A 22,727-nucleotide genomic window follows, 5' to 3' on the forward strand; every position below is an offset into this window, starting at 1 on the left:
GAGGCGTTGGAAGAATCCCCCCCCCCCCATCCTTCAGCATAATTAGTGTAACAATTGAATTGAGGCAATTAATTGATTGAAACAGCACAAGATGAGGAAGGAGAAACTGCCAAAAATAGACAAGTTTGCACTGAAATTAGACTGAGGGAAAACATCATGCTTTAAATATTCAATCCTCTTGTGTTGCTGAAAGTCGGTATTTCCTTTGTAAAAGTTAATCATAGAAAATCAACCCACTGATAAAGTAGCCTGGAAAAAGTTGACATTTCAACTGATGTATCTGTCTGATTCTAGGAACAAGATGAGAAGAAAACATTGCAGAAAGAGCACGAGACGGAGAAGGAGAAACTGGCAAAAATCCACAAATCCGCGCTGAAAGTGTTGAAAGAAGAGTTTGAGCAGAAGAAAGAGGTTTTACACAGCAGCCATGAAGATGAGGAAAGGGCCTTGAAGGAGGTAAAGGACTTGATTATTTCTTTGACATTATGTGTTATGCTGAAATTAACAGAGCTCTGCATATACATGTATAATTGGACATTGTTGACTATTATTAAATATATTATGAAACAGGCCTCAGAATCAATCTTTCAATGATGAAGTTTTATAATAAAAAAATTGATAAATTGATAAAAAATACCTTGGGATCCCCTAGAAAGGTGTTGCCAGTGTTTTACCTGACCGAGTCCTGTTTTCATGACAGTTACCATAGTAACAGTCATGTGTCTGTGCCTCTCAGCAGATCTAAATGAAGGAAAGTTGTCAAATCTGACAAACTTGTCAGACAACAAATGTTGATGAAACCCTTTCCTGGGAGGCGTTTCAAGGGGAGGAGGGTTTCAACATTTTTGTCCGACAAGTTCTCAGGTCTGACAACTTTCCTTGATTATGATGGGCTGAGAAGCACTGTTACCATAGTAACTGTTTGGATAAAACAGTACTTGTCAGATAAAACGTCTAACAGTTATTTCATGAAATGCTCCAATGAAAGGACGTTTTATCAGACAAGTCTTGTTTTATCCGTCAGTTACCATAGTAACAGTGCTTCTCAACCAACCAAAATCTAGGATAGTTGTCAACTTGTCAGATGAAAAACTTGATGAAACACTCTCCTGGGGCCCGTTTCAAAAAGGACTTGCAACTGTTGTAACTTTGCCATTATGGCAACTACCATGGAAACCTTGATTCTGATTGGCTGCTGAGTCCTGTTACCATGGTAGTTGCAAGTCCTTTATGAAACGGGCCCCTGAACAATGATAAGATACTGATTAGAAACATTTACTTGTCCTGCAGGTCAGCGAATCTCTGAGTGAGCGGAAGAAGGTCCTTGAGAGGCAGAACAAGGAACTTGAGAGAGAAGAAGAGAAGATTGCGAGGAGAAGAGCCAAACTGGAGGAAGAGAAAGAGAGACTGCAGCACGATCAAGAGGTAACATCAGTGACTTACAATGTACCACTTTAATTATACATGTACATTTGTCTTGTGTATTTTGCTTGCCATATCTTCATATCTCTTTGTCTAGTGTATTATGTCTCTTTGTACTCTCTTCTGAAATGAACCTTTCACAAAGCTCAAGATGAGCATTTTACTTTTCATGCAGTGGGGTCCAAGTTGGTATCAAAGGCCCGAATTCACAAAGATGGTTTTGAAAACCACCATTTGAACCTATGATTTATGCAGATTTCCTATATATATTATGCTTAATATATCGCGCATATTGAAATACATGTATGTCCATTGCTGATGTACGCTTTTTCCAAATTGCGCTAAATTGATGCCTGTTGCCATGGTTAATTACGCTATTTTATTCACGAGTCCAGTGTCCAAAACAGACTCATTAATAAAATAGCGTACCTAATCATGGTAACAGGCATCAATTTGGTGCACAGTGACAAAAGCGTGCATCAGCATCGGACACTTTTCAGTATACGTGGTAAATTAAGTGTAATTTAAAAGGAAAACTTCATAAACAATGGGTTCAACCGGTGGTTTTTCAAAACCACCTTTGTGAATTTGGGTCAATCTGTTTGTTTACATTTTCTGGATTACAGGAGGTCCTGGAGATGAAGGGAAGGAGTGGAGACATCTCTCAGATGGAAGATATGGAGAAGGAGAGACAAGAACTGGTTGCAGCGATCAAGAAGGAGAGAAGGATGCTGCAGGAATTGGAGAAGGAGAAGAAACAGATGGAGGGGAAAGTCAAGAGTCTGCATGCACAGTCTAGGTTGGTATTATTTTTGAGTGAGAGAGGGAGAAGAGGAGAGAGAGAGGGGGAGGAGGGATGGGAGGGGGATTGATGGGGAAAAGGCATTGGAATAAAAAAAATTTGAGGAGAAGACACATATGGAGGGGAAAATGAAGAGTCTGTATGCACAGTTTATGTTGGTATTGTTTTATCAGCGAGAGAGAGAGAAGGTGGAGAGAGAGGGAGGGGATTGGATGCGACAAGAATTGGAGGAGAAGAAACAGATGGAGGGGAAAGTCAAGAGTCTGCATGCACAGTCTAGGTTGGTATTGTTTATGAGAAGAGAGAGACAGAGGGGGGGAGAGGGGTGGGACAGGGATTGGCTGGGAAGAGGCACTGGAATCTAAAGAATTGGAGAAGGAGAATAAACAGTTGGAGGGAAATGTGAAGAGTCTGCATGCATAGTCTAGGTTGGTATTGTTTTATCAGGAGAGACAGAAGGTGAAGAGAGACAGATAGAAACAGAGAGAAGGGGAGGGGATTGGTGGTGGGGAGGGGGTATTGGATGCAACATGAATTGGAGGAGAAGAAACAGTTGGGGAGGAGAGAGCGAGAGCGCAAAGGGGATGGAGGAGTCCGGATATGATGGGGAAGGGCATTAGATGTGACAAAAGGTGGAGGAGAAGAAACAGATGGAGGGAAAATTATGCATGCACAGTCTAAGTTGGTATCATTTATCAGGGAGAGACAGATAGAAACAGAGAGAAAGGAAGGAGGGGCAGAGATGAAGTAAAGAGAGAAACTTTTCTCAAAACCTGAGGAGAAAACAGATACATTTCCAGCTTGGTATCACCTACATGTATTAGGTATGAGAGAGAGAGTGACGGAGGGAAGAGAAGTGGTCTAGTGGTTACGACTCTCACCTTTTAATCAGAGGGTCGCGGTTTCAAATCCTAGCCATGGCATGTTTTCCTTAAGCAAGTAATTTATCCACACTGTGCTGCACTTGACCCAGGTGAGGTGAATGGGTACCCGGTAGGATCAATTCCTTGCATGCACTGAGCGTTGGTGATGGTAGCTCGAGCTAAAGCTGGGGTAATAATAGCAAGTGCTTTGTATCCTCAGGCAAAAAGCGCTATATAAATCCAGCTACAGTATTATTATTATTATTATTATTAGAAGTGAAAAAGAAAGGAGAAAGGAGGCACATATGTTACAAGGAGAAACTGATGGCCTTTGCATTATTTGTTTTATGTAATTGTTAGGTAGTATAGATTTGTACTTATAGGTTGTTTTATTTTTTCCAGACATTTAAATGGAGGACTCGATGAAGGCATGACCAATGGTTACCATGACAACCCCTCCACACCACATAATGCACGTTTCAGAAGGAAAGCTGACATTCCCGACACACCCGATGTCGACCTATTAGACCTGAACGAGCTTGACCCTCTCACGCCCTCCCCTACGAAACAGGTCCGACAAATGATACATCCCAGAGACTTGGCAAAATCACCTACTGGTCGGGATGTTCCATTCTCAACGGGTAAGTATTTCTCTTCTAAATGAGATTATATTCATCTTAATGCTATTATTCTAATTATCCCTTACAAATTAAGTCTGTCAAATGGGACGTCCCAGAGACTCAGCAAAATCTCCAACTGGTCGGGATGTTCCATTCTCAATGGATGAATATTGCTATTCTAAATTATTTTTTTTTTATTGTATTTAACTGTATTAGTAAACTTCTCATTATTTTAATACCTGAATAATCCATTTTCTACTTTATTTACTAATTATTTTGCATTTTTTTAACTGAAAAAAAATTGACCAAGTGGTATTTGACAAATAAATAGAGCCTAACTTTAAATAAGACAAAATGTAAATGGACTAAATGGCAATTTGACCAAAAGTGAAGAAGACATACTGGCTTATATCGTGTTGGACAAGACCAAAATGAAAGTAGACAAAGTGGCAATGTGTCCATCCTTTCATATTGTCTTGCAGAGCTTGATGACGAGGATGACTATGAGATGCCGCGTGGGGGAAGGAGGTATGCCTCTCACAAGGCAAGAGGAAAGCGAGCTGCCTATGACGACGATCAGATGTATAATCCTCCTCTCCCATCGAGACATAGAGGGCGCCATGCGTGGCAATACATGGAGTCTGATGCATCGGAGGAGTTTGATGATGCAACTGCCAGGCGGCAGATGGCTAAGAGGTTAGTTTAGTTGAAAAAACTAGATCTGGGGAGGGTTTCATAATAATAATAGGCATTTATATAGCGCCATCTATCTAGAAATATTCTATTCTGAGGCGCGTTATTATTATTACTGGCGAAAAGAAGCTGCTGAAAACTGCTTATCTAATAAAAGAGAGCCAATGGAGTAAATTAGAAAGTCAAGAAGGGGCCTAAGCTTTCGATCCTAGCAGAATCTTCGTCGGAGGCAAAATGACAAACATATAAAGTGGAACAACCATAATATAGACCACAAACAAGCTACAGCAACACTAGAAACAAGGAGACAAAAGGGGCATTAGTTAGTAGAGAAGACCAATCAGGTTAGTGAAGGGGATGAAATAAAAGGAGTAGACAGACACAAAGGGAAGTTAGTGTAAGTAAGGCCAAGAGGGATTAAGATAATGAGGCAGGCAACATCAAACAGGATCTGGAACAAAACAGTGATAGAGGGATGAATAACTAGAGAATTAGTGAGAGGTGGGTCAAACAGGTTACAAAGAAAGGCATAATAAACTGGTGCATAAGAGTGGGGGGAAAAAAGGAAAAGAATGGGGAACAACTGATAATGTGCAAAAGACATATAAGTATATATGATAAAGCATTAAACTAAGAGAAGAAGGTAAGTGTAAATATGTATCTAAAAGTGATATGTATATAAATATATCCAAAAAATAAATGTATATGAAAAAATGTAAAGACACATATGGTGTAACTGATATTGTAATCCGCTAGGTGTGACGGGAAAAAAACATAGGACTATACAGTAGGAAAAAAAAAAAAACCTGTATATGTGAAAAAGAGGAAGCAAATTGCCTAAAAAGGTAAAAGCAAATATAGAAGAGAGGGGGTGTATTATGAAGAAACCATAGTATACATGTCAATAAGCAAATGTGGTAAATCTAAAAGAGGTGAGTGGAGACAAAAACAAAATATATATATATAATAATTATTATATCGCCTGAACAAGGAAGGAAAAATTGGAGCTGAGCTTGTATGAGATATGGGAGGAAAGTAGAGGAAGAAACTATAATGTAACTATTCAAAAGAGCTGAGGGGAAAAATGATATGTATATATAAATTGAAAGTGGATAGGAAAGAATAATCAGTCGTTCCCCTCTTGGATGTTCAGGCCATGAGGTTGGGTGGTGCGAAGTCGTCTTATCCAGAGCTTCTCTCTGCTAGTACGGACTGAGTCAGGACGGGAACCTAAAGATTCGATGCCCTGTAGCATCATGTCAGTGATGGAGTGGTTGGGGAGGTTAAAATGGCGGCCAACTGGAGTGTCCAGCTTGCTGTGTTGACGGTGGATATTATTATTACCCCGGCTTTAGCTCGAGCTACCATCACCGGCACTCAGTGCATTCAAGGAAATAATCCTGCCAGGTACCCATTCACCTCACCTGGGTCGAGTGCAGCACATTGTAGATAAATTTCTTGCTGAAGGAAATACGCCATGGCTAGGATTCGAACCCACGACCCTCTGTTTGAAACAATTGTGTTTTCTGTTATTTTTAGGGTAAATTCTTAATCCAAGGTTAAATTTTGCAATTCAATGGATGTGTGGAATTTACAGGGGAGCATGGAACCGTAGTAAATACATGTGTATGGGTATGATTAGTGCCTAGTACATACATATGAAATATTTAAATTTGCTTCCAGTGACCTTCGTCTGCGTCTTGCGGAGGAGAATGGAGCCATCAGTCGAGCCAAAGACTTCTTGAAGCGCCAAAAGAGACAGCTTCATCAGCAGAAATCAGCTTTGGAGGATGCGAAGACGGAATGGAGAAGAGACCTCAGACAAGGCTATGAAGAGAACGGAGACACCATAAAAGGAACACCGCTGGTATACGAAGATGTGCGACTTGGATTGGAGAGGGTAAGAATGAAGGAATGAATAAATGGAAAGATTGAGAGATAGTTGGATCGAAGGGAGGAATGAGAGAATGTATATATAGGAAAGACCTTAGGCAAGGCTATGAAGAGAACGGAGACACGGTAAGGGAACACCGCTGGTCTATAAATATGTGCGACTTGGCGTGGAAAGGGTAAGAATGAAGGAATGAAGAGATGGCTAGCTTGAGAGATAGTTTGAAGAGTGTAATTAGATAATGGAAGAGAGATAATAGGGCGAAACTATGAAAAGAACTGGGACATAGTGAAATGAACGCTGCTGATATATGAAGATGTTCGACTTTGAGAGGGTAAGAATGAAGATGGAATGAACAGGTGGAAAGATTGAAGGGAGTAATTAAAAAATTGAAGACAGACATAAGGCAATACTATAAAGAGAACAGAGACATACCAAAAGGAATGCCACTGATCTATGAAGATGTACGAGTTGGACTGGAGAGGGTAAGAAGAGAAGGAAAGATCAAGAGATAGTTTGTAGCGAGTACTTGGAGAGGGTAAGAATGAAGGAATGAAGAGATGGCTAGCTTGAGAGATAGTTTGAAGAGAGTTATTAGAGAATGGAAGAGAGATATAGGACGAAACTATGAAGAGAACGGAGACATATCGAAAGGAACGCTGCTGATCTATGAAGATGTGCGACTTAGATTGGAGAGGGTAAGAATTGAAGAAATTAAGAGATGGAAAAAATTGAGGGATAGTATTAAAGTTTGAAGGGAGTAATAAAAGAATTAAGAGATATAAGGCGATCCTATGAAGAGAACGGAGACACATCGAAAGGAACGCTGCTGATCTATGAAGATGTGCGACTTGGATTGCAGAGGGTAAGAATTGAAGAAATTAAGAGATGGCTAGATCGAGAGATAGTTTGAAGAGAGTTATTAGAGAATGGAAGACAGATGTAGGGCAATACTATTATAAGAGAACGGAGATACAGCGAAAGAAACACTGTTGATCTATGAAGTTGTACGACTTGTATGGGAGAGGTTAATAATGAAGGAATGAATAGATTGATTGATTCAAGGATGGATAGGTGAATGAAAAAAGACAAGAATTACTTTAAATCTATGAAGATTTTGTATGTTTTCGAAAAGCTTTATGAAGCTGGCCCCCTGTCTATAACCCAGTTTGTTATGGACAGCTTTATGAGATCACTCCCATATTTTCTTATTGTGTGTATGATAACTTTTACCCACAGGAGGCACTGGAGTTGGACAAAGCCTTGGTGAACTATACCACCGGGAGCCGTCTGGTGAGAGAGAAGGAGTCTAAACTCAAGAAACTAGAAGAGTCTCTCAATGACAAAGTGAGTATACCATTTCACTAAGAAAAGTTAGTGTGCATACAGGGGAGGGGTTTGGTTGGTTGGGTTGGGTTGGGTTGGGTCGGGTCGGGATGGTTGGCTGGTTGGTTGGCATTGAAATGCAAATCAGAACACCATGTTCATTTTGAGTGATACCTTAGGGAACAATACTAGGACCAGTATTGATTGATTCACATTTGGCAGTTGAAATATTGATTGCTGTTTTATTGATGATTATCAATTGATACACATTGCTCAGTTAGTATGATCATTATGGTCATCATACAGAGGTAGAGATGTTGGCCAACATTCGGAGGCAAACCAAGACACCATCAGAGGTGCCAACCATTACGTTTTTGCCGTAATCATTACGTTTTTTCATTCAAATTACGGCATTATGGTTTTTCTTTTCAAATTACGTTTTTTGACAATTTTGATAATGTGTGTACATAATTGTATGTATGTGGAGTGCGTGTTGAGCCCACTGAACTAGAAATACGTATTTCTAGTTCAGTGGTTGAGCCCGAGATGAGCCTGGTATTTGCGCGTGCGTAGTCGCCCGCCAGCCGGTTTTCCAACGCACTTTAATAATTTGATAGCGTGCACGTACATATACGTTAGTTGAATATGCGAGCGGCATGCATGGTACGAATCGCGATGTATAGCGACTGGTAAATACGTCTGTAAGGATGATGACGTCATCCAAGATGGCAACTTACGATGACAAACGAAAGGATCGAGGATGATTATGTTTTGATCATCATTTGAAAGGAAATAACAGTAACTGCGGTCTAAGGTACGATATTTCTGAATTTTATATATTTTATCTTAAATTTGCATGTAATTTCTTTCCTATAAAGTGATGTTTTATTTCCAAAAAAACGATCCGAAAATCAGATTTCAGAATTTAGATCTAACGTTACTGCTAATACGTTGTCCTTACGCACGGGCCAACACTCTTCAGGTGATCGAGCCAACGTTTGTTCTTGCAGCGCAGAGCGAGGAGTACGATGAATTGGGTAGGGTAATTCCCAAATGTAGTAAGAGAAGAGTCCATTTGTAATGGAGGGGGATTTGGAGGTTTGAGGGAAATTATTATTCCATTTGCAAAATTTTACAAAAATACTCATCATATATATTAAAGATTGAATCATCAAAAGATATTTTTCATATACTTTAAAATTAATTGTTGTGATAAAGAAATGAAATTTTGAGGCTATTTTCTTGAATTGATTAATCAATTCCCAAGCTTCGGATAACGGTACTGTCTGGTTAATTTTCATCAACTCGTAATCGTATCAAACAAATACGATGAATTCGGCTTTGAAAAGACCTGGAAAGCTCTTCATTGTCCCTTGAAGTAATAATTCTGGGTGATATTCAACATTTATTGATAGTTTCACATGATTTATACTAGAGAGATGTCCTACTGCCTTTGGAATTCATTAAAAAAGTCGGCACTTTAGCATTCAGTTTAGCAGGAATGGGAAGATTTCTTCCCCGGTTCTGGCGGCCTAGATGTCTGCTCTATAGTGCCGTCACTGCTGGGGATGATTGAGTGTGCGTGCAGTGTGATTGAGGCTGAGCTGTGCACATCGTGAAGTGATTTACGATGGGACTTTTGTGGAATGATTTCAACTTCTTATCTATAGATCTATTTGAATTTTAGATTAGATTGATTTATGAATAATTTTTCTATATTTGTGGAATGTTACATGTACACTTCCATTTTATGACACTTTAATTTTAAAGGGTACTGTTTGGCAAAAACAATGTTACTTGGGAAGAGAAGTCTGAATTGATGTCAACTTTTTTTTAATATTTCTCTTAGTCTACAATTTGGTAGTTTTGTCAGGAAACTCAACATAAAACAATTAATTATTTTAGAAGTGGAAAGGAAGCTCCAGAAAAATGGGGCCCTAAAAATGTTCACCAGAACTGATTTTGGTGCCCCTGAAAGAATTTTTTCTCGACAGATCTTCACTTTGATAAGTGCCGGAGTCAGGTTGCACTACAAAATGAAAGGCCTACTTGTCATTTTTAGAAAAATTTGCCTAGGTGCCCATTTGACTAGAATAAAAGTGGCCTTCATGTCCTTTAGAATGGCCTTGATACCCTTTGAAATTTTGGGGCATCCAAGGCCACTTTGCCGGTTGCCCCAAGCTGAAAGTGCCCATTTGAAAATGGCCTTGCCCCTCTCAATTCTTAATTCAAGCCCTGCTACTGACTTAATTAAAATAAGGGTCCAATTTGTAACGCTCCGTTACTTAGCCCAGACTAGGCCTAGAGATTAACTTTTTTTAAATTGTTCACTGCATACATACTTTTTGCATTGGATGTTTGTCGCATGTCGTTTTAAGGTTCGTTTTAGCACATTCCTTTTTTTTGTTGGAAATTCCTTTTTTTGGCCATAATGATTCCTTTTTTTGCTTGCACAAGGTTGGCAGCTCTGCACCATGTTTATTCTGAGTGATTCCACAGGGAGCAATACTAGGACCATTATGATTTATTCAAAGATTGAACAATTGCATGAAAGGAAGCTTTGATCGACCAACCGGTTGATTGATTGATTGATTGACAAAATTTTGTGTTTATTATGGTCATTAGGATATATACAGAGGGAGAGACATTGGCCAGCATTCAGAGGCAAATCAGGACACCATGTTTATTTTGAGTGATTCCTCAGGGAGCAGTCCTAGGACCAACAGTAGCACCAGTGGGGATGAGTCTTATAAACAAGGTATTTTTAATCTTTATTTTGACTTCAATTTATTCATTTATGATTAATAATACCACGTTCCCCCTTTCGTAGCTGATCACGAAAAGTTTTGAACCGTCAAAAAAAAATTCTACAATCAAAATGATTGCCACAACTGAACTGAAGATCTGATAAGATCTGACACGATCACTACGATTACTCCACGATTTTCATTTAGATCACTGCTTCAATGATGCGACTTATGATAGTGGGAACTAGATATTAGCAATCATGAAATGCTATTATTTTTGTTTGACTTGTTATTCATATTCAGTTTACATTTGCAATAAAAATACTGAATGAAATATATTTGTGTGTTCTGCATTTCCTTTTTTCATGAAGGGAAAACAAGAAATATGATTATTTAAATTCAATTATTCATTGTACATTTGAAACAAAATTTTTAAATGAAAGAAATTGTATGTACTGTATTTCTCTGTTTTTTTTTTTTTTTTTCAACAACAAGAATTATGTCTTTCTTAACACTCAAACATGGTGCATTACTCGTTGACCTCTTTGTAAAATATCCCTCAGGCTTTGCACTGTAACTAACCTTCCTATTTCCTTGTGTATTGTAATCTAGATATAAGAGGTCACCATTCTAAGAAGAAGGGGAAAGTGAAAGGAATGAAGCAAGATGAGTCGTCTCAAGTTATCTCCTCTCTGAACAGTCTGAACAATCAGTTGCAGAATGTGATGACTGTGCTGAAACAACGGGAACTCCCGAATGCACCCGGTAAGCTGCAGAATGTAGACTGAGCTGTTGTGGCTCAGTGGATAAGTCTCTGCAATTTGAACCACAAGGTCCGAGGCTCAAATCCCACCGCAGCACTCGCGTTCCTTGGCAAGGTGTTTATCTACATTTGCCACTTTCCATCCAGGTTTAGTAAATGGGTTCCCGGTAGAAAGGAATTCCTTGAATGCTCGAGCGTTCGATCAGGATAGCCATGCTTAAGCCAGGTTAATAGTATGCAGCACTTAGAGACATTTGTATTAACCCTAATTCTCCCGGGGGGGGGGGCCATAATGGCCCCCCCCCCTCTACAATTTTTGCGATATATCTGCTGCGCAAAATTTTTTGACCTCGCCGCTCACTGACTTTTTACTTTCAAGTCTCGCGCAAATTTTGAGACCAAATTTGTGACGCCCGGGTACGCGGTTACGACATTACGCAACATTATGTAAGTGCATGTCAGACCCATAATTGCTCATAAATGTGATTTCATGCACAAATCCAATGCAAATTGTGTATTTGGCCAAAATTCATAAATGTATCATTATTTCTACTTTTACTGATTAAACTTAATTAATTTTGCCTTGTTTATGATCAGAATTAAGTCTGGAACGATTTCCATCGAAAAAACAATAAAAAAACAAAAAGTAAAAAAACAAGGAAATACATAAGAAATTAAAAAAACAATAAAATACATAAGAAATCGGTCTTGGTACCAGAATTTTTTTCATTCACAATTGTTAGGAATGCTATAAAAAATATTTTCACCCAAAAAATGGCATTCTAGGAGCTTTATTTAGTGAATCAGAGCAAAAAGTATGATTTCATGAATAAATTAGCATAATTAATTCATATAAAATAAAAATATATGAATTAAGTGAAATTTACCAATGCAACGGCGTAGATTACGTCATTCTCTACCATCATGCAAATTTTCGTTGTGATCGCGCAATCCATGGCTGAGATCTTAAGGGGGGGCCATAATGCCCCCCCCCCCGGGAATGACAAGAATCAAAATACCCCGGGAGATTGAGGGTTAAGAGCTATATTAATGTTGCATATTATTATTAAGCAAATTAATTAAAAAATGGTTGCTTTGAATTTTTCATGGAAGTACCATGTAAATAACAGCCTTCTTTGATGGTCTACCAGCATAGCAAATACATGAGGGTGGCAGGCAATCTCGCCCCCCCCCCCCCCCTGACAGCCCTAATCGCCCCTAAAATTCTCCGAAAATGCATGCTTCGGGGTGACCGTTCTTTCTAGAGTCACCCCAAGATCTCTCACACACAATATTCAAGATTATTTAGAAAATCAATACTCTGACTAACCTTGGCAGAGTAACAATATTTGCTTTTACTGCATAATTGCTTGTTGCCCCTAAAATGAAAGAAATAGCCCCCAAAATTCTGCAATGGCTCTCATGATAGCCCCTAAAAAATAAAAATTATATCCTACCCTGTGGTCTATCAAAAGACACAAACAAAATAACGGAAATGAGATTGGGAATGGCCCCACTGAAGTCAATATATTATTGGCCAGGTTCCTAACATTTAGAACCAGGGCAATAATACATGTACATTGACTTCAATGGGGTTTATTATGTATTCATGAGGTCATATCTCAGGCCCCCATGGACCGATTCCCACCAAATGTGAGTTGTGGGGGTTTTTTTTATCATGCTCTACCAAAATATGGTATCAAAAACGCTGAAATGCAAAAAGTGAAAATTGATGACGTCACACTTCGGTACTCTATAATGTTAGATTGGACAGTTTTGTGAAACATTACCCAGGTTTTGTAGCCACCTATGGAAAGCCATCGACTTCATTCTATAGAAAGGATGTCCTTTCAGTTTGGTTTGTGAATGAATACTCATGCATGCATCATAGTATTGACCAATCAGTGTACTCTTCTTTGTTTCTCTATAGATAGAGTGTATGGTCCGTATTCTAAAGTCGGGTTTAAGTTAAACCTTGGTCTAACTCTGTGCTAAAATAATGGGGAGCCAAAAATTCAAAAATTCTGTTTATATTGTATATTTCTTATGTTTACTATTTTGTGTCCTTTTGCTTTCCTAATGAAGAGAAATCCTTCAGTTATCATTCCCAGACAATTACAAACAATTTGAGTGTCAAATGAGTTAATAAATGGGATGTGTACTGTTAAGGATTTGTGCCCCAAGTGGCTCTCCATACTTAAACCACAACTTTAAACCAGAGTTCAGAATATGGGCCTTCATGTATGTGTCCTAGGTGTATGATTATGATATCAATGGATTTTCTTATTTGTGATTAATCGGGTCAGTTGTAGCTATTTTTGTGACAGGGTCCCAATATACATGTATTATGTCATTTGTTTTCTTTCAGGCGGCCCCACACCAGGCTCTTACTCCACCTCTCCTACAGGGGGAATACCTCTTCAGAATGGAGCCCATGTACCGTACTCCCACCCACCTCATAAATATGCAAACCCTCATTCATATGCCCCGCCCCCACAATCTGCTTTACCTCGTACTTCGTATGCAGTGCCTTCGACTGGGCCACTCCCTTATCATGGCCCTGCGGGGGCTTATGATTATTCATCAGCTAGTAGGCGTGGCCTAGGAGGGGGCGGGACCGAGAGGCCGTACACGGTAGGAGGGGGCCGGTTGTTTGATCCGGTCAATCCTCAGTACGGGATGGAGTCTGCTGAGCAAGCCATGGGGCGGAAGTGGAGGAAATATTTTGGAGGTAAGATGTTAATTTGATGCATCAAACGCCTGTTTCAGAGAGTTGCCTGTTAACGCAACTTTAAAAATCAAGCGCAAGTCCTTAAAACATGTGTTCATTGGTTAAAAATCTAGTTGGCAATTTCTTGCAACTCTTTCCCATGTAGGCCTGCCATTACTTTTTATTGTTTTGCAATAGAAAATGATTTTTTTTTTTTTTTTAAAGTTTTGATACTAACTTTCATATTCTTATCCAAGAATCTGTACACATGTTACCTTTTAAATTAAGCTTTATTAATTGGAAATCCAGAAAAATATCCCATTTCCCCTGCCACCCCCTCTTCCTATTTCTTTCTGGAATCCTCTCTCTGCTTTTCTGAATGCATTTCATGACATATAATGTATTTTCAACTGCCTCATGTATTTTGATAAAGTGTGATAAGTCTTTCTTGCTAAGGCCAGGTTAACAATGCTGCATTATTGAAGAGTCCTTGAAGACCTCTGATAAAGTAATCTGATAAGTGCTATAAAGCGAGTATTCTTTGTTATTGTGACACTGAACTATTTGTTTGTCATTCTATTTTCATAGATGAGAGGAGAGCGGGTGCTCCAGGTTTTCCAGTAACAGGCAATGAGAAACCGACGTTTGGGGGCTACATCTCAGCCAGGTATGGTCATCTCATTTTGTGTTTGTTTAATCAAATCCAGCATAAAAAGATTTTTAATCGCCATAACGGTGATGGTGGTGATGATGATTGTAATGATGATGATGATGCTCGTGGTGGTGATTATTACAATGATGATTATGATGATGATGAGGGTGATGAGGATGATGAGGATGATGGTGATGATGATGATGATAGTGGTGGTGATGATGATGATGATGATGATTATGGTGATGATGATAATGATGAGGATGATATTGATGATGGTGATTATGATAACAATGATCATTGTGACAATGATGATGATGATATTGATGATGATGATGATTATGGTGATGATTATGATATCAATGATGATTGTGACAATGATATTGATGATGACGATGATGATGATGAGGATGGTGACGATGATGATGATGAGGATGGTGACGATGATGATTATGGTGATGATTATGATATCAATGATGATTGTGACAATGATATTGATGATGACGATGATGATGATGAGGATGGTGACGATGATGATGATGATGATTATGGTGATGATTATGATATCAATGATGATTGTGACAATGATATTGATTATGACGATGATGATGATGAGGATGGTGACGATGATGATGATGATGATGATGATTATGGTGATGATTATGATATCAATGATGATTGTGACAATGATATTGATGATGACGATGATGATGATGAGGATGGTGATGAGGGTGACGATGATGATGATGATGATTATGGTGATGATTATGATATCAATGATGATTGTGACAATGATATTGATGATGACGATGATGATGATGAGGATGGTGACGATGATGATGATGATGATTATGGTGATGATTATGATATCAATGATGATTGTGACAATGATATTGATGATGACGATGGTGATGATGAGGATCGTGACGATGTTGATGATGATGATGATGATGGTGATGTAGATGATGATGATGATGACAATGATTATAATGATGATGATGATGACAATGGTTATAAATGATGGTGACGATGATGATGATGATGATGGAGATATGATGAATCTACCTGAATCCAATCTATTGGGATTACAAGAATCTGTTTGATGTACTGTACACAAAAACAACTTGAAAATAACAAATTCTTTGCACGATCTGGTCTAAAACAATCACTTTGCATATTGGAACGACAACTTGTGCAGACCTCCATGTAATTGTATTTTCCACGGTTCCATGACATTTGCTCCGGCGACAATTGCTCCGATGGAAAGTCTGCACATTAAACGAAACATAAAACCTAACCTCAAAAACTAAATAAACCCTAATCCTAATCTTTACATTATTCTGAACCAAAAACTCTATTACAATCCTAACTCTAATCCTAAGCCTTCTGAGTTATTAAGACCTGAGCAATTGTCGCAGGAGCAAATGTTGTGTCACCATTTTCCACACATACTTTAAAAAAAAAATCACCACTTGCTCCTCAGGGACCAACTGAGAAGTTTTAGAGATCCTGGCCCAATGACCTCTAGACCTGTTCCTACGTCAACAGACCAAAGCTCAGGAACTCAGAACAGATTGGTTGAGCTCAATGACTGGTTGAAGAAGCATCGGATGAGTGGGGCGTTGAACGTCGCGGACCTGGAGCCCACCGTGTATCCTTACATGTTCATCAATGATTTGAAATGAACCGAATTCATTTTGTTCTCAAGTAATAAAATAAGTTTTTACATCCATCTGTATCTATTTGCATTCCATTTCATTTTCAAATCATACAGGGATCTATTTTTACATGTAATCGCCTTAATGGACATGTTCATGTGTCCTGGATTTATTTTTTATTATATGCCCGTCTCGACGGGACGTATTATGGTATCACGTTCGATGTCTGTCCGTTAACTTTTCCTTGTAAACGCGATAACTTCAGTTTAACTTAACCTTTAGGCTCATATAATTTGGTTTCTATGATACTAGCATAGATCTCAGGAATTCTATTGATATTGAGGTCAGACAGTCAAAGGTGAAGTCGCCACCTTCCACTTTTCTTGCTTGAACGATATCTCCTTTTTCCGCTTTACAGGCGGGCGTAGTATGTGCTCGCCTTAGCGACGCTCTTGTTATCAAGTAATGAAATCCGTAATAAATAGTTTTTACATCCATCTGTATCTATTTGCATTCCATTTCATTTTCAAATCATACAGGGATCTATTTTTAATATCTACATGTGTCTTCCACTTTTCCAACTGCAATCCTAGTAGCAAAACTTCACTATACATGTATTAGATATTAAGAAAATATTCTCTATTTTTATTGCAAGTTGTAATCATTTATCTAGATTATGTTTTATACAAAAGCAATATAGACACGCATTATTGATGGTCTTCCTTAATTTGAAGAAACTCTTAGATCGGGGAGTGAGAGTCGGCGATCAGCGAACAATTCCATCGCGGGGACCAGCTTGGCCAGTCAGAAACCAGCCCAGACCAGGCTTGAGCTGGACTCCAACAACCAGATAAGAGTTAGAGAAGTCAGGTGATTTGTATGTACCACCTGACACTTCATCATGTGATTGATCACGTGACAACACCATGCAGGTTTTACCAGTCAAAGGATATCCAGTGAGTCACTCATCACCTGATATTTAAATAATGTTATTGATCATGTGACTACCATGCCAGGTCATAGACATGATGAGACATTGCGTAGCTCGGGTTTTTACCATTCAAAGGATGTCCAGTGCTCACCTGATACCCAGGTCATGTGATTGATCATGTGACTGAACCATTCCTGTGATTCCAGATCCTATCTTTCATATTGGCCAATCTGTGAATGAAACATGTTTTTTTACAGGGTATGTTGTTTAGAAATGTTCTATTACTCAGAATTTAGAGATGAATATTTATTGATGATAAAAGTGAACATGCCTGAGTCGTATCACTTTGGACCAGAGAAATCTGTTTGATTTACAAGAAATTTGACTCAGAAGAAGTGAATAGCAAGTGTGTTGCATAATCTGTGCCCCTCATTACAAATGTGAGCAGTTGGTCGTAGGGCTGGTTTTCACACTTGATTACATCCATCACGATGTGCAATCAAGCACACGAATCAACAGTACGATCGATTGTTAAAGATTTGTGCAACAGGCCCCAGGTCTGGAAAATTGCTTCAACCTCAACAATTATTCTACTTACAGAAGATCAACTTAAATATGCAGACCTAACTGTAACCATCTGGATTTTTTGGCCAGTTTATGCTAAAGCAATAGACTTACAACAGAAAATGAATTATGTGCATGTTACATGATGTTATACATGAAAATGCTTTGATTTACAGCTTTCTATTTTTATAAATAATTTTCTAACATGAAGGTCATTGCATTTGCAGTTAATTGTTGTCTGTATTCTATAATGCTATTTAAAGGATGGGGGGGTCTTCACATTTTAAGTTTTTCCCTTTGAAAATATTCAACAATTAACTTTCAGTCGTGAGCCTGCCAAAAATCAAACACATCTTTCAATCATTTTTTTTTAAATCACTTTACAACACAACTTGGCGTCAAAGGATTGCTCAGAATTTAAAAGCGTACATGCTTGTTTTGCCTCTAGTTTTTGGTAACTGAATGCATCTCTGATTAACATGAAACTATAAATCAAAGTATTTATACATAAATATGCAATTATTTGAAAGTTTCAATGTACTTGTATTTCTTTTTCTTTTTACTGTTGGCTTCATTTCAAAATTTGTCCAATAAGTGTTGTACAGTACATTACCAGATGTGTAGAGTGTACGATGCAGAATGGCGGATATGCAATCATTTTGTTTTTTCTTTGCAATTGCAGTGATATTTTCTCCTGTTTGGAGAATAAACATTTATGGTAAATGAAAAGAGAGTTTCGCACAAGCATGTAATCTTGGGAGTCCTAACAGTATTATGTGCTTTTTTTCCTCGGGATATTTTCTACCTAGGTTTTGTAAATTGATATTACTTTTTTTTATTCATGGTCTTGCCAGTTTCTACTCTGTATTCAGTAAAGTAATATTTGAAGTCAAAATGTAATATAGGATTTATATTTGTATATCGTTGTTGAAATAATCATTTGTTTTCTTCAATATTTCAAATAATTTGACATGAATGCCATTTTGCTCTATTGGGTTTGTGATTTTTTAAGTAATAGGACTACTAATTAACAAATTCTCTGAAATATCAATTAAATTTTCTTAAGCTTAAAAGGTATATTTTGTTTAATTACGTGCTGGCTATTAATGTTTTGTAAATGAGAGACACTGAAAGTATTCATCAAGAGCAAACAATTGATTTTTGGGGAGTTTTTCACAAAGAGTTAAGTGTGACTTCAAATCACATTTAGGGTGCGTTTATGCGCCACTTTTTTACCATAGAATGATGATTTGAATCATGATTCTGCAGAATCACGATTGCATTTAGTCAAAAGTGAAAATAGGTCTTTCAAATCACAAACATGAAACATGGAAAAAATTGGAAATAGGTTTCTGTAGAATCACGAACGAAAAAGGTCGTATAAACGAAATCGTGATTTGAATAATAATTCTATGACGTCACAGGCTTCTTCCGGTTTGACTCTTGCCAAGCTCAAGGCATGCGCTATTATATGTGTCACATGCATTTAACTTCATGTTCTGTGTTGGTCATCGCATCATCCACTGCTTTTCTTTTTTTGTCATGGCTTTAACTTCCAGTTCTAGTTAATGAATTAACTGGACAGACAATGATCTCAATTTGGCAGTCGATGGATTTCTTACTAGTGGGTCTCGCGTGCTGCGACGCCACTTCTGGCGTCCACAACACACAACTTCTATAGCTTGATTTTTCTGTGCGTGGCGGCATCTACAGTGTAATGAGTAACTATTATCCAGAGTTGTGAGAGTGCATCTTTTTAGCTAATATCAGCTATTTTTGCTCTTGAATTTCAGCTTAATTTCAGCTTTGTTTAGCTTTCCTTTGTACTGTGGGAGCTCTTCCAATTTCAGCTTTCTTCAGCTCTTTTAATTTGTGATCACTCACATCCCTACTTATTATACATGCATAAATTTCAGATATTGTCTGCATTGCTTCTGAGTAACAAACTTAAAGGGGAATGAAACCTTTGGAACTAGTAGGCCTGTGTCAAAACAGAAAAATCTAAGAATAAGAACAAAGAAAGTTTGAGAAAAATCGGACAAATAATTAGAAAGTTATGAGCATATGAATATTGCAATCACTAATGCCATGGAAAAAATCAAAGAATAAGAACAAAGAAAGTTTGAGAAAAATCGGACAAATAATTAGAAAGTTATGAGCATATGAATATTGCAATCACTAATGCCATGGAGATCCTCTCATTGGCAATGCGACAAGGATGTGTGATGTCACATGTGAACAACTTTCCCTTTGATGGACTATAAAATACCCCCAAAATGTCTCTTTTTGCGTTTTCTTATGGTGATACAAACTCTTTATCCATGATGTATTCTTTAAAAATCTGTATTATATGCCCTCCTATAGAAAGAACACATGATCTACTGATAGATGTGATAAAAGAGGTAGTTTAAGTGAAATATATACTAAAGTAATGGGAAGAGTTGTTCACAAGTGACATCACACATCTTTGTCACATTGCCAATGTGAGGATCTCCATAGCATTAGTAATCGCAATATTCAAATGCTCATAACTTTCTCATTATTTGTCAGATTTTTCTCAAACTTTCGTTGATCTGTTTCTTTGCTTTTTCTGTTTTCACACAAGCTATCTTGTTCCAAAGGTTCATTCTCCTTTAAAAATCTATCAAAATTTTATTCAAGTCCAAGGAAACTCACACCCATTGGCCCGTATTCTGAAGTCAGGTTTAAATTAAACCCTAGTTTAAGGTTGTGGTTTTGCTATGGAGAGCCCATTGGCCGGGGCACCAATCCCTAACAGTACGCATTCAATTTATTAACTCATACCAAATTGTTCATAATTGTTTGGGAATGATAACTGAAGTATTTTTCTTATGAAAGCCAAAGGAAACAAAATTGTAAACATAAGAAATATACAATATAAACAGAATTTTTGGCTTCCCATAATTTTAGGACAGAGTTAGACCGTGGTCTAAGTTAAACCTGACTTCAGAATATGGTCCATTATGATAAAACAGGACAAACTTGGGTATCTCATTTAGCATAACATAAGGACAGGACACCATTGCTTGTAAAGTTGTACGTAATTTTAACAAGTGGAATGCCTCTGGCGGTCTCACCTGCATCACGCGATTCAATATAGTAGCAGTGCTGACTTTGAAAACTACTATAACTCGCACAAGATGTTCAGTGATACTTGGTTACTCTTATGTCCACGTTTTATGAATTAGACCAATACACTTACAGAGATATGATGGTAATTCAACAAATACCCCCAACATGGCCAAAGTTCATTGACCTTACATGGACTTTGACCTTGAACATGTGACCTAAATCTCGCACAGGATGTTCAGTGATACTTGATTACTCTTATGTCCAAGTTTTATGAACTAGACCAATATACTTTCAAAGTTATGATGGTAATTTAACAAATACCCCAATTTTGCCAAAGTTCATTGACCCTAAATGACCTTTGACCTTAATCATGTGACCTGAAACTTGCACAGGATGTTCAGTGATACTTGATTACTATCATGTCCAAGTTTCATGAATCAGATCCATAAAATTTCAAAGTTATGATGGTAATTCAACAGATACCCCCATTATGGCCACAGTTCATTGACCTTTGACCTTGGTCATGTGACCTGAAATGTGCACAGGATGTTCAGTGATACTTGATTACTCTTATGTCCAAGTTTTATGAACTAGACCAATATACTTTCAAAGTTATGATGGTAATTCAACAGATACCCCCAATTCGGCCAAAGTTCATTGACCCTAAATGACATTTGACCTTGGTCATGTGATGTGAAACTCATGCAGGATGTTCAGTGATACTTGATTAACCTTATGTCCAAGTTTCATGAACTAGGTCCATATATTTTCTAAGTTATGATGAAATTTCAAAAACTTAACCTTAGGTTAAGATTTTGATGTTGATTCCCCCAACATGGTCTAAGTTCATTGACCCTAAATGACCTTTGACCTTGGTCATGTGACATGAAACTCAGGCAGGATGTTCAGTAATACTTGATTAACCTTATGGCCAAGTTTCATGAACTAGGTCCATATACTTTCTAAGTTATGCTGTCATTTCAAAAACTTAACCTTCGGTTAAGATTTGGTGTTGATGCCGTCGGAAAAGCGGCGCCTATAGTCTCACTCTGCTATGCAGGTGAGACAAAAACAGCTTTGTGAAACACCACTCATGGTTGTTAAAATTCATATTACGCTTGTCAATCCATCCAAAGTTAGATGAACATTCCATGATTTCAATTAGTTCTTTTTCGTACATTAATTGACCATTCCATTTTATTTCAGTTGCGAGTTTTACATTTTCCATGTCATTGCCATCATCATCATCACCACCATCATCGTCATCACCATCATCACTACCATCACTATCATCATCACCATCATCATCACCGTCTTCACCATCTGAACTTCATTCCAGTTGTCAAATTCTAAGTTTGTATAATGACTCTTGCATACATGTATTTGTAACATGTTCTAGTGTTGAGGAGTACCATGTACCTCTAAGTCTTTGTCTATTATAGTGTACATCATGTTTTTATGTATTGTACAGTATGTAAAGTTCTATTACATAATTTATGTACTGTATTGGGTGTATCAGAAAAAAAGGAAACCCAAATTTTATATAATTTCCACAGAAAAATATACAACTAGAATTTGAAAAATCATAAACCCGTATTTCCAGAAAGGATTTGATTTATAGTACTGTACATTCATGATGCTTTGAAGGTATGCACATTGACATGCATTGCACTGTTGTGTATGAGAGTGGAAAACCAATTAATAAAAATACAGTACAAAATACAATCGATTTAGTTAAATGTTCCAATAAGTCTATCTCAAACAATTATGAAATTTGTGTTTTCCTTTCTTTTCGTACACACAATAGAATAACTTATACTTGCATGTATAGAATCTAATATATATTTTGTGTCTACACTATAGTTCTATGTTTTGATAGAAAATGGGGAGGGTGTTACACTTGCGTTGCTTTTTTTGCTGTATATTTTAGTGCTTTATTGTATATAAGTTTGCCACATCAAATACAAAAATGAATAAAACATCACAAAAATG

General features: G+C 37.7%; 1 protein-coding gene across 1 annotated transcript in view; it reads left to right on the forward strand.

Annotated features, from left to right (window-relative positions):
* Positions 1 to 19,734, forward strand: part of LOC129266217 (centrosomal protein of 164 kDa-like) — a 45,927-nt gene extending 26,193 nt beyond the window's left edge. Inside the window, exons 18-30 of the mRNA XM_064103823.1 lie at positions 295 to 456; positions 1,291 to 1,425; positions 2,049 to 2,221; positions 3,490 to 3,728; positions 4,190 to 4,403; positions 6,084 to 6,300; positions 7,531 to 7,638; positions 10,243 to 10,375; positions 10,977 to 11,129; positions 13,496 to 13,858; positions 14,426 to 14,504; positions 15,973 to 16,140; positions 16,892 to 19,734. Of these exons, the coding sequence (XP_063959893.1) occupies positions 295 to 456; positions 1,291 to 1,425; positions 2,049 to 2,221; positions 3,490 to 3,728; positions 4,190 to 4,403; positions 6,084 to 6,300; positions 7,531 to 7,638; positions 10,243 to 10,375; positions 10,977 to 11,129; positions 13,496 to 13,858; positions 14,426 to 14,504; positions 15,973 to 16,140; positions 16,892 to 17,021 (2,274 nt within the window). The 3' untranslated portion in view covers positions 17,022 to 19,734. The remainder of the gene's footprint in view (positions 1 to 294; positions 457 to 1,290; positions 1,426 to 2,048; positions 2,222 to 3,489; positions 3,729 to 4,189; positions 4,404 to 6,083; positions 6,301 to 7,530; positions 7,639 to 10,242; positions 10,376 to 10,976; positions 11,130 to 13,495; positions 13,859 to 14,425; positions 14,505 to 15,972; positions 16,141 to 16,891) is intronic.
* Positions 19,735 to 22,727: the final 2,993 nt, after the last annotated feature.

This window comes from Lytechinus pictus, chromosome 8 (assembly GCF_037042905.1).
Source record: "Lytechinus pictus isolate F3 Inbred chromosome 8, Lp3.0, whole genome shotgun sequence".
Lineage (NCBI taxonomy): Eukaryota > Metazoa > Echinodermata > Echinoidea > Temnopleuroida > Toxopneustidae > Lytechinus > Lytechinus pictus.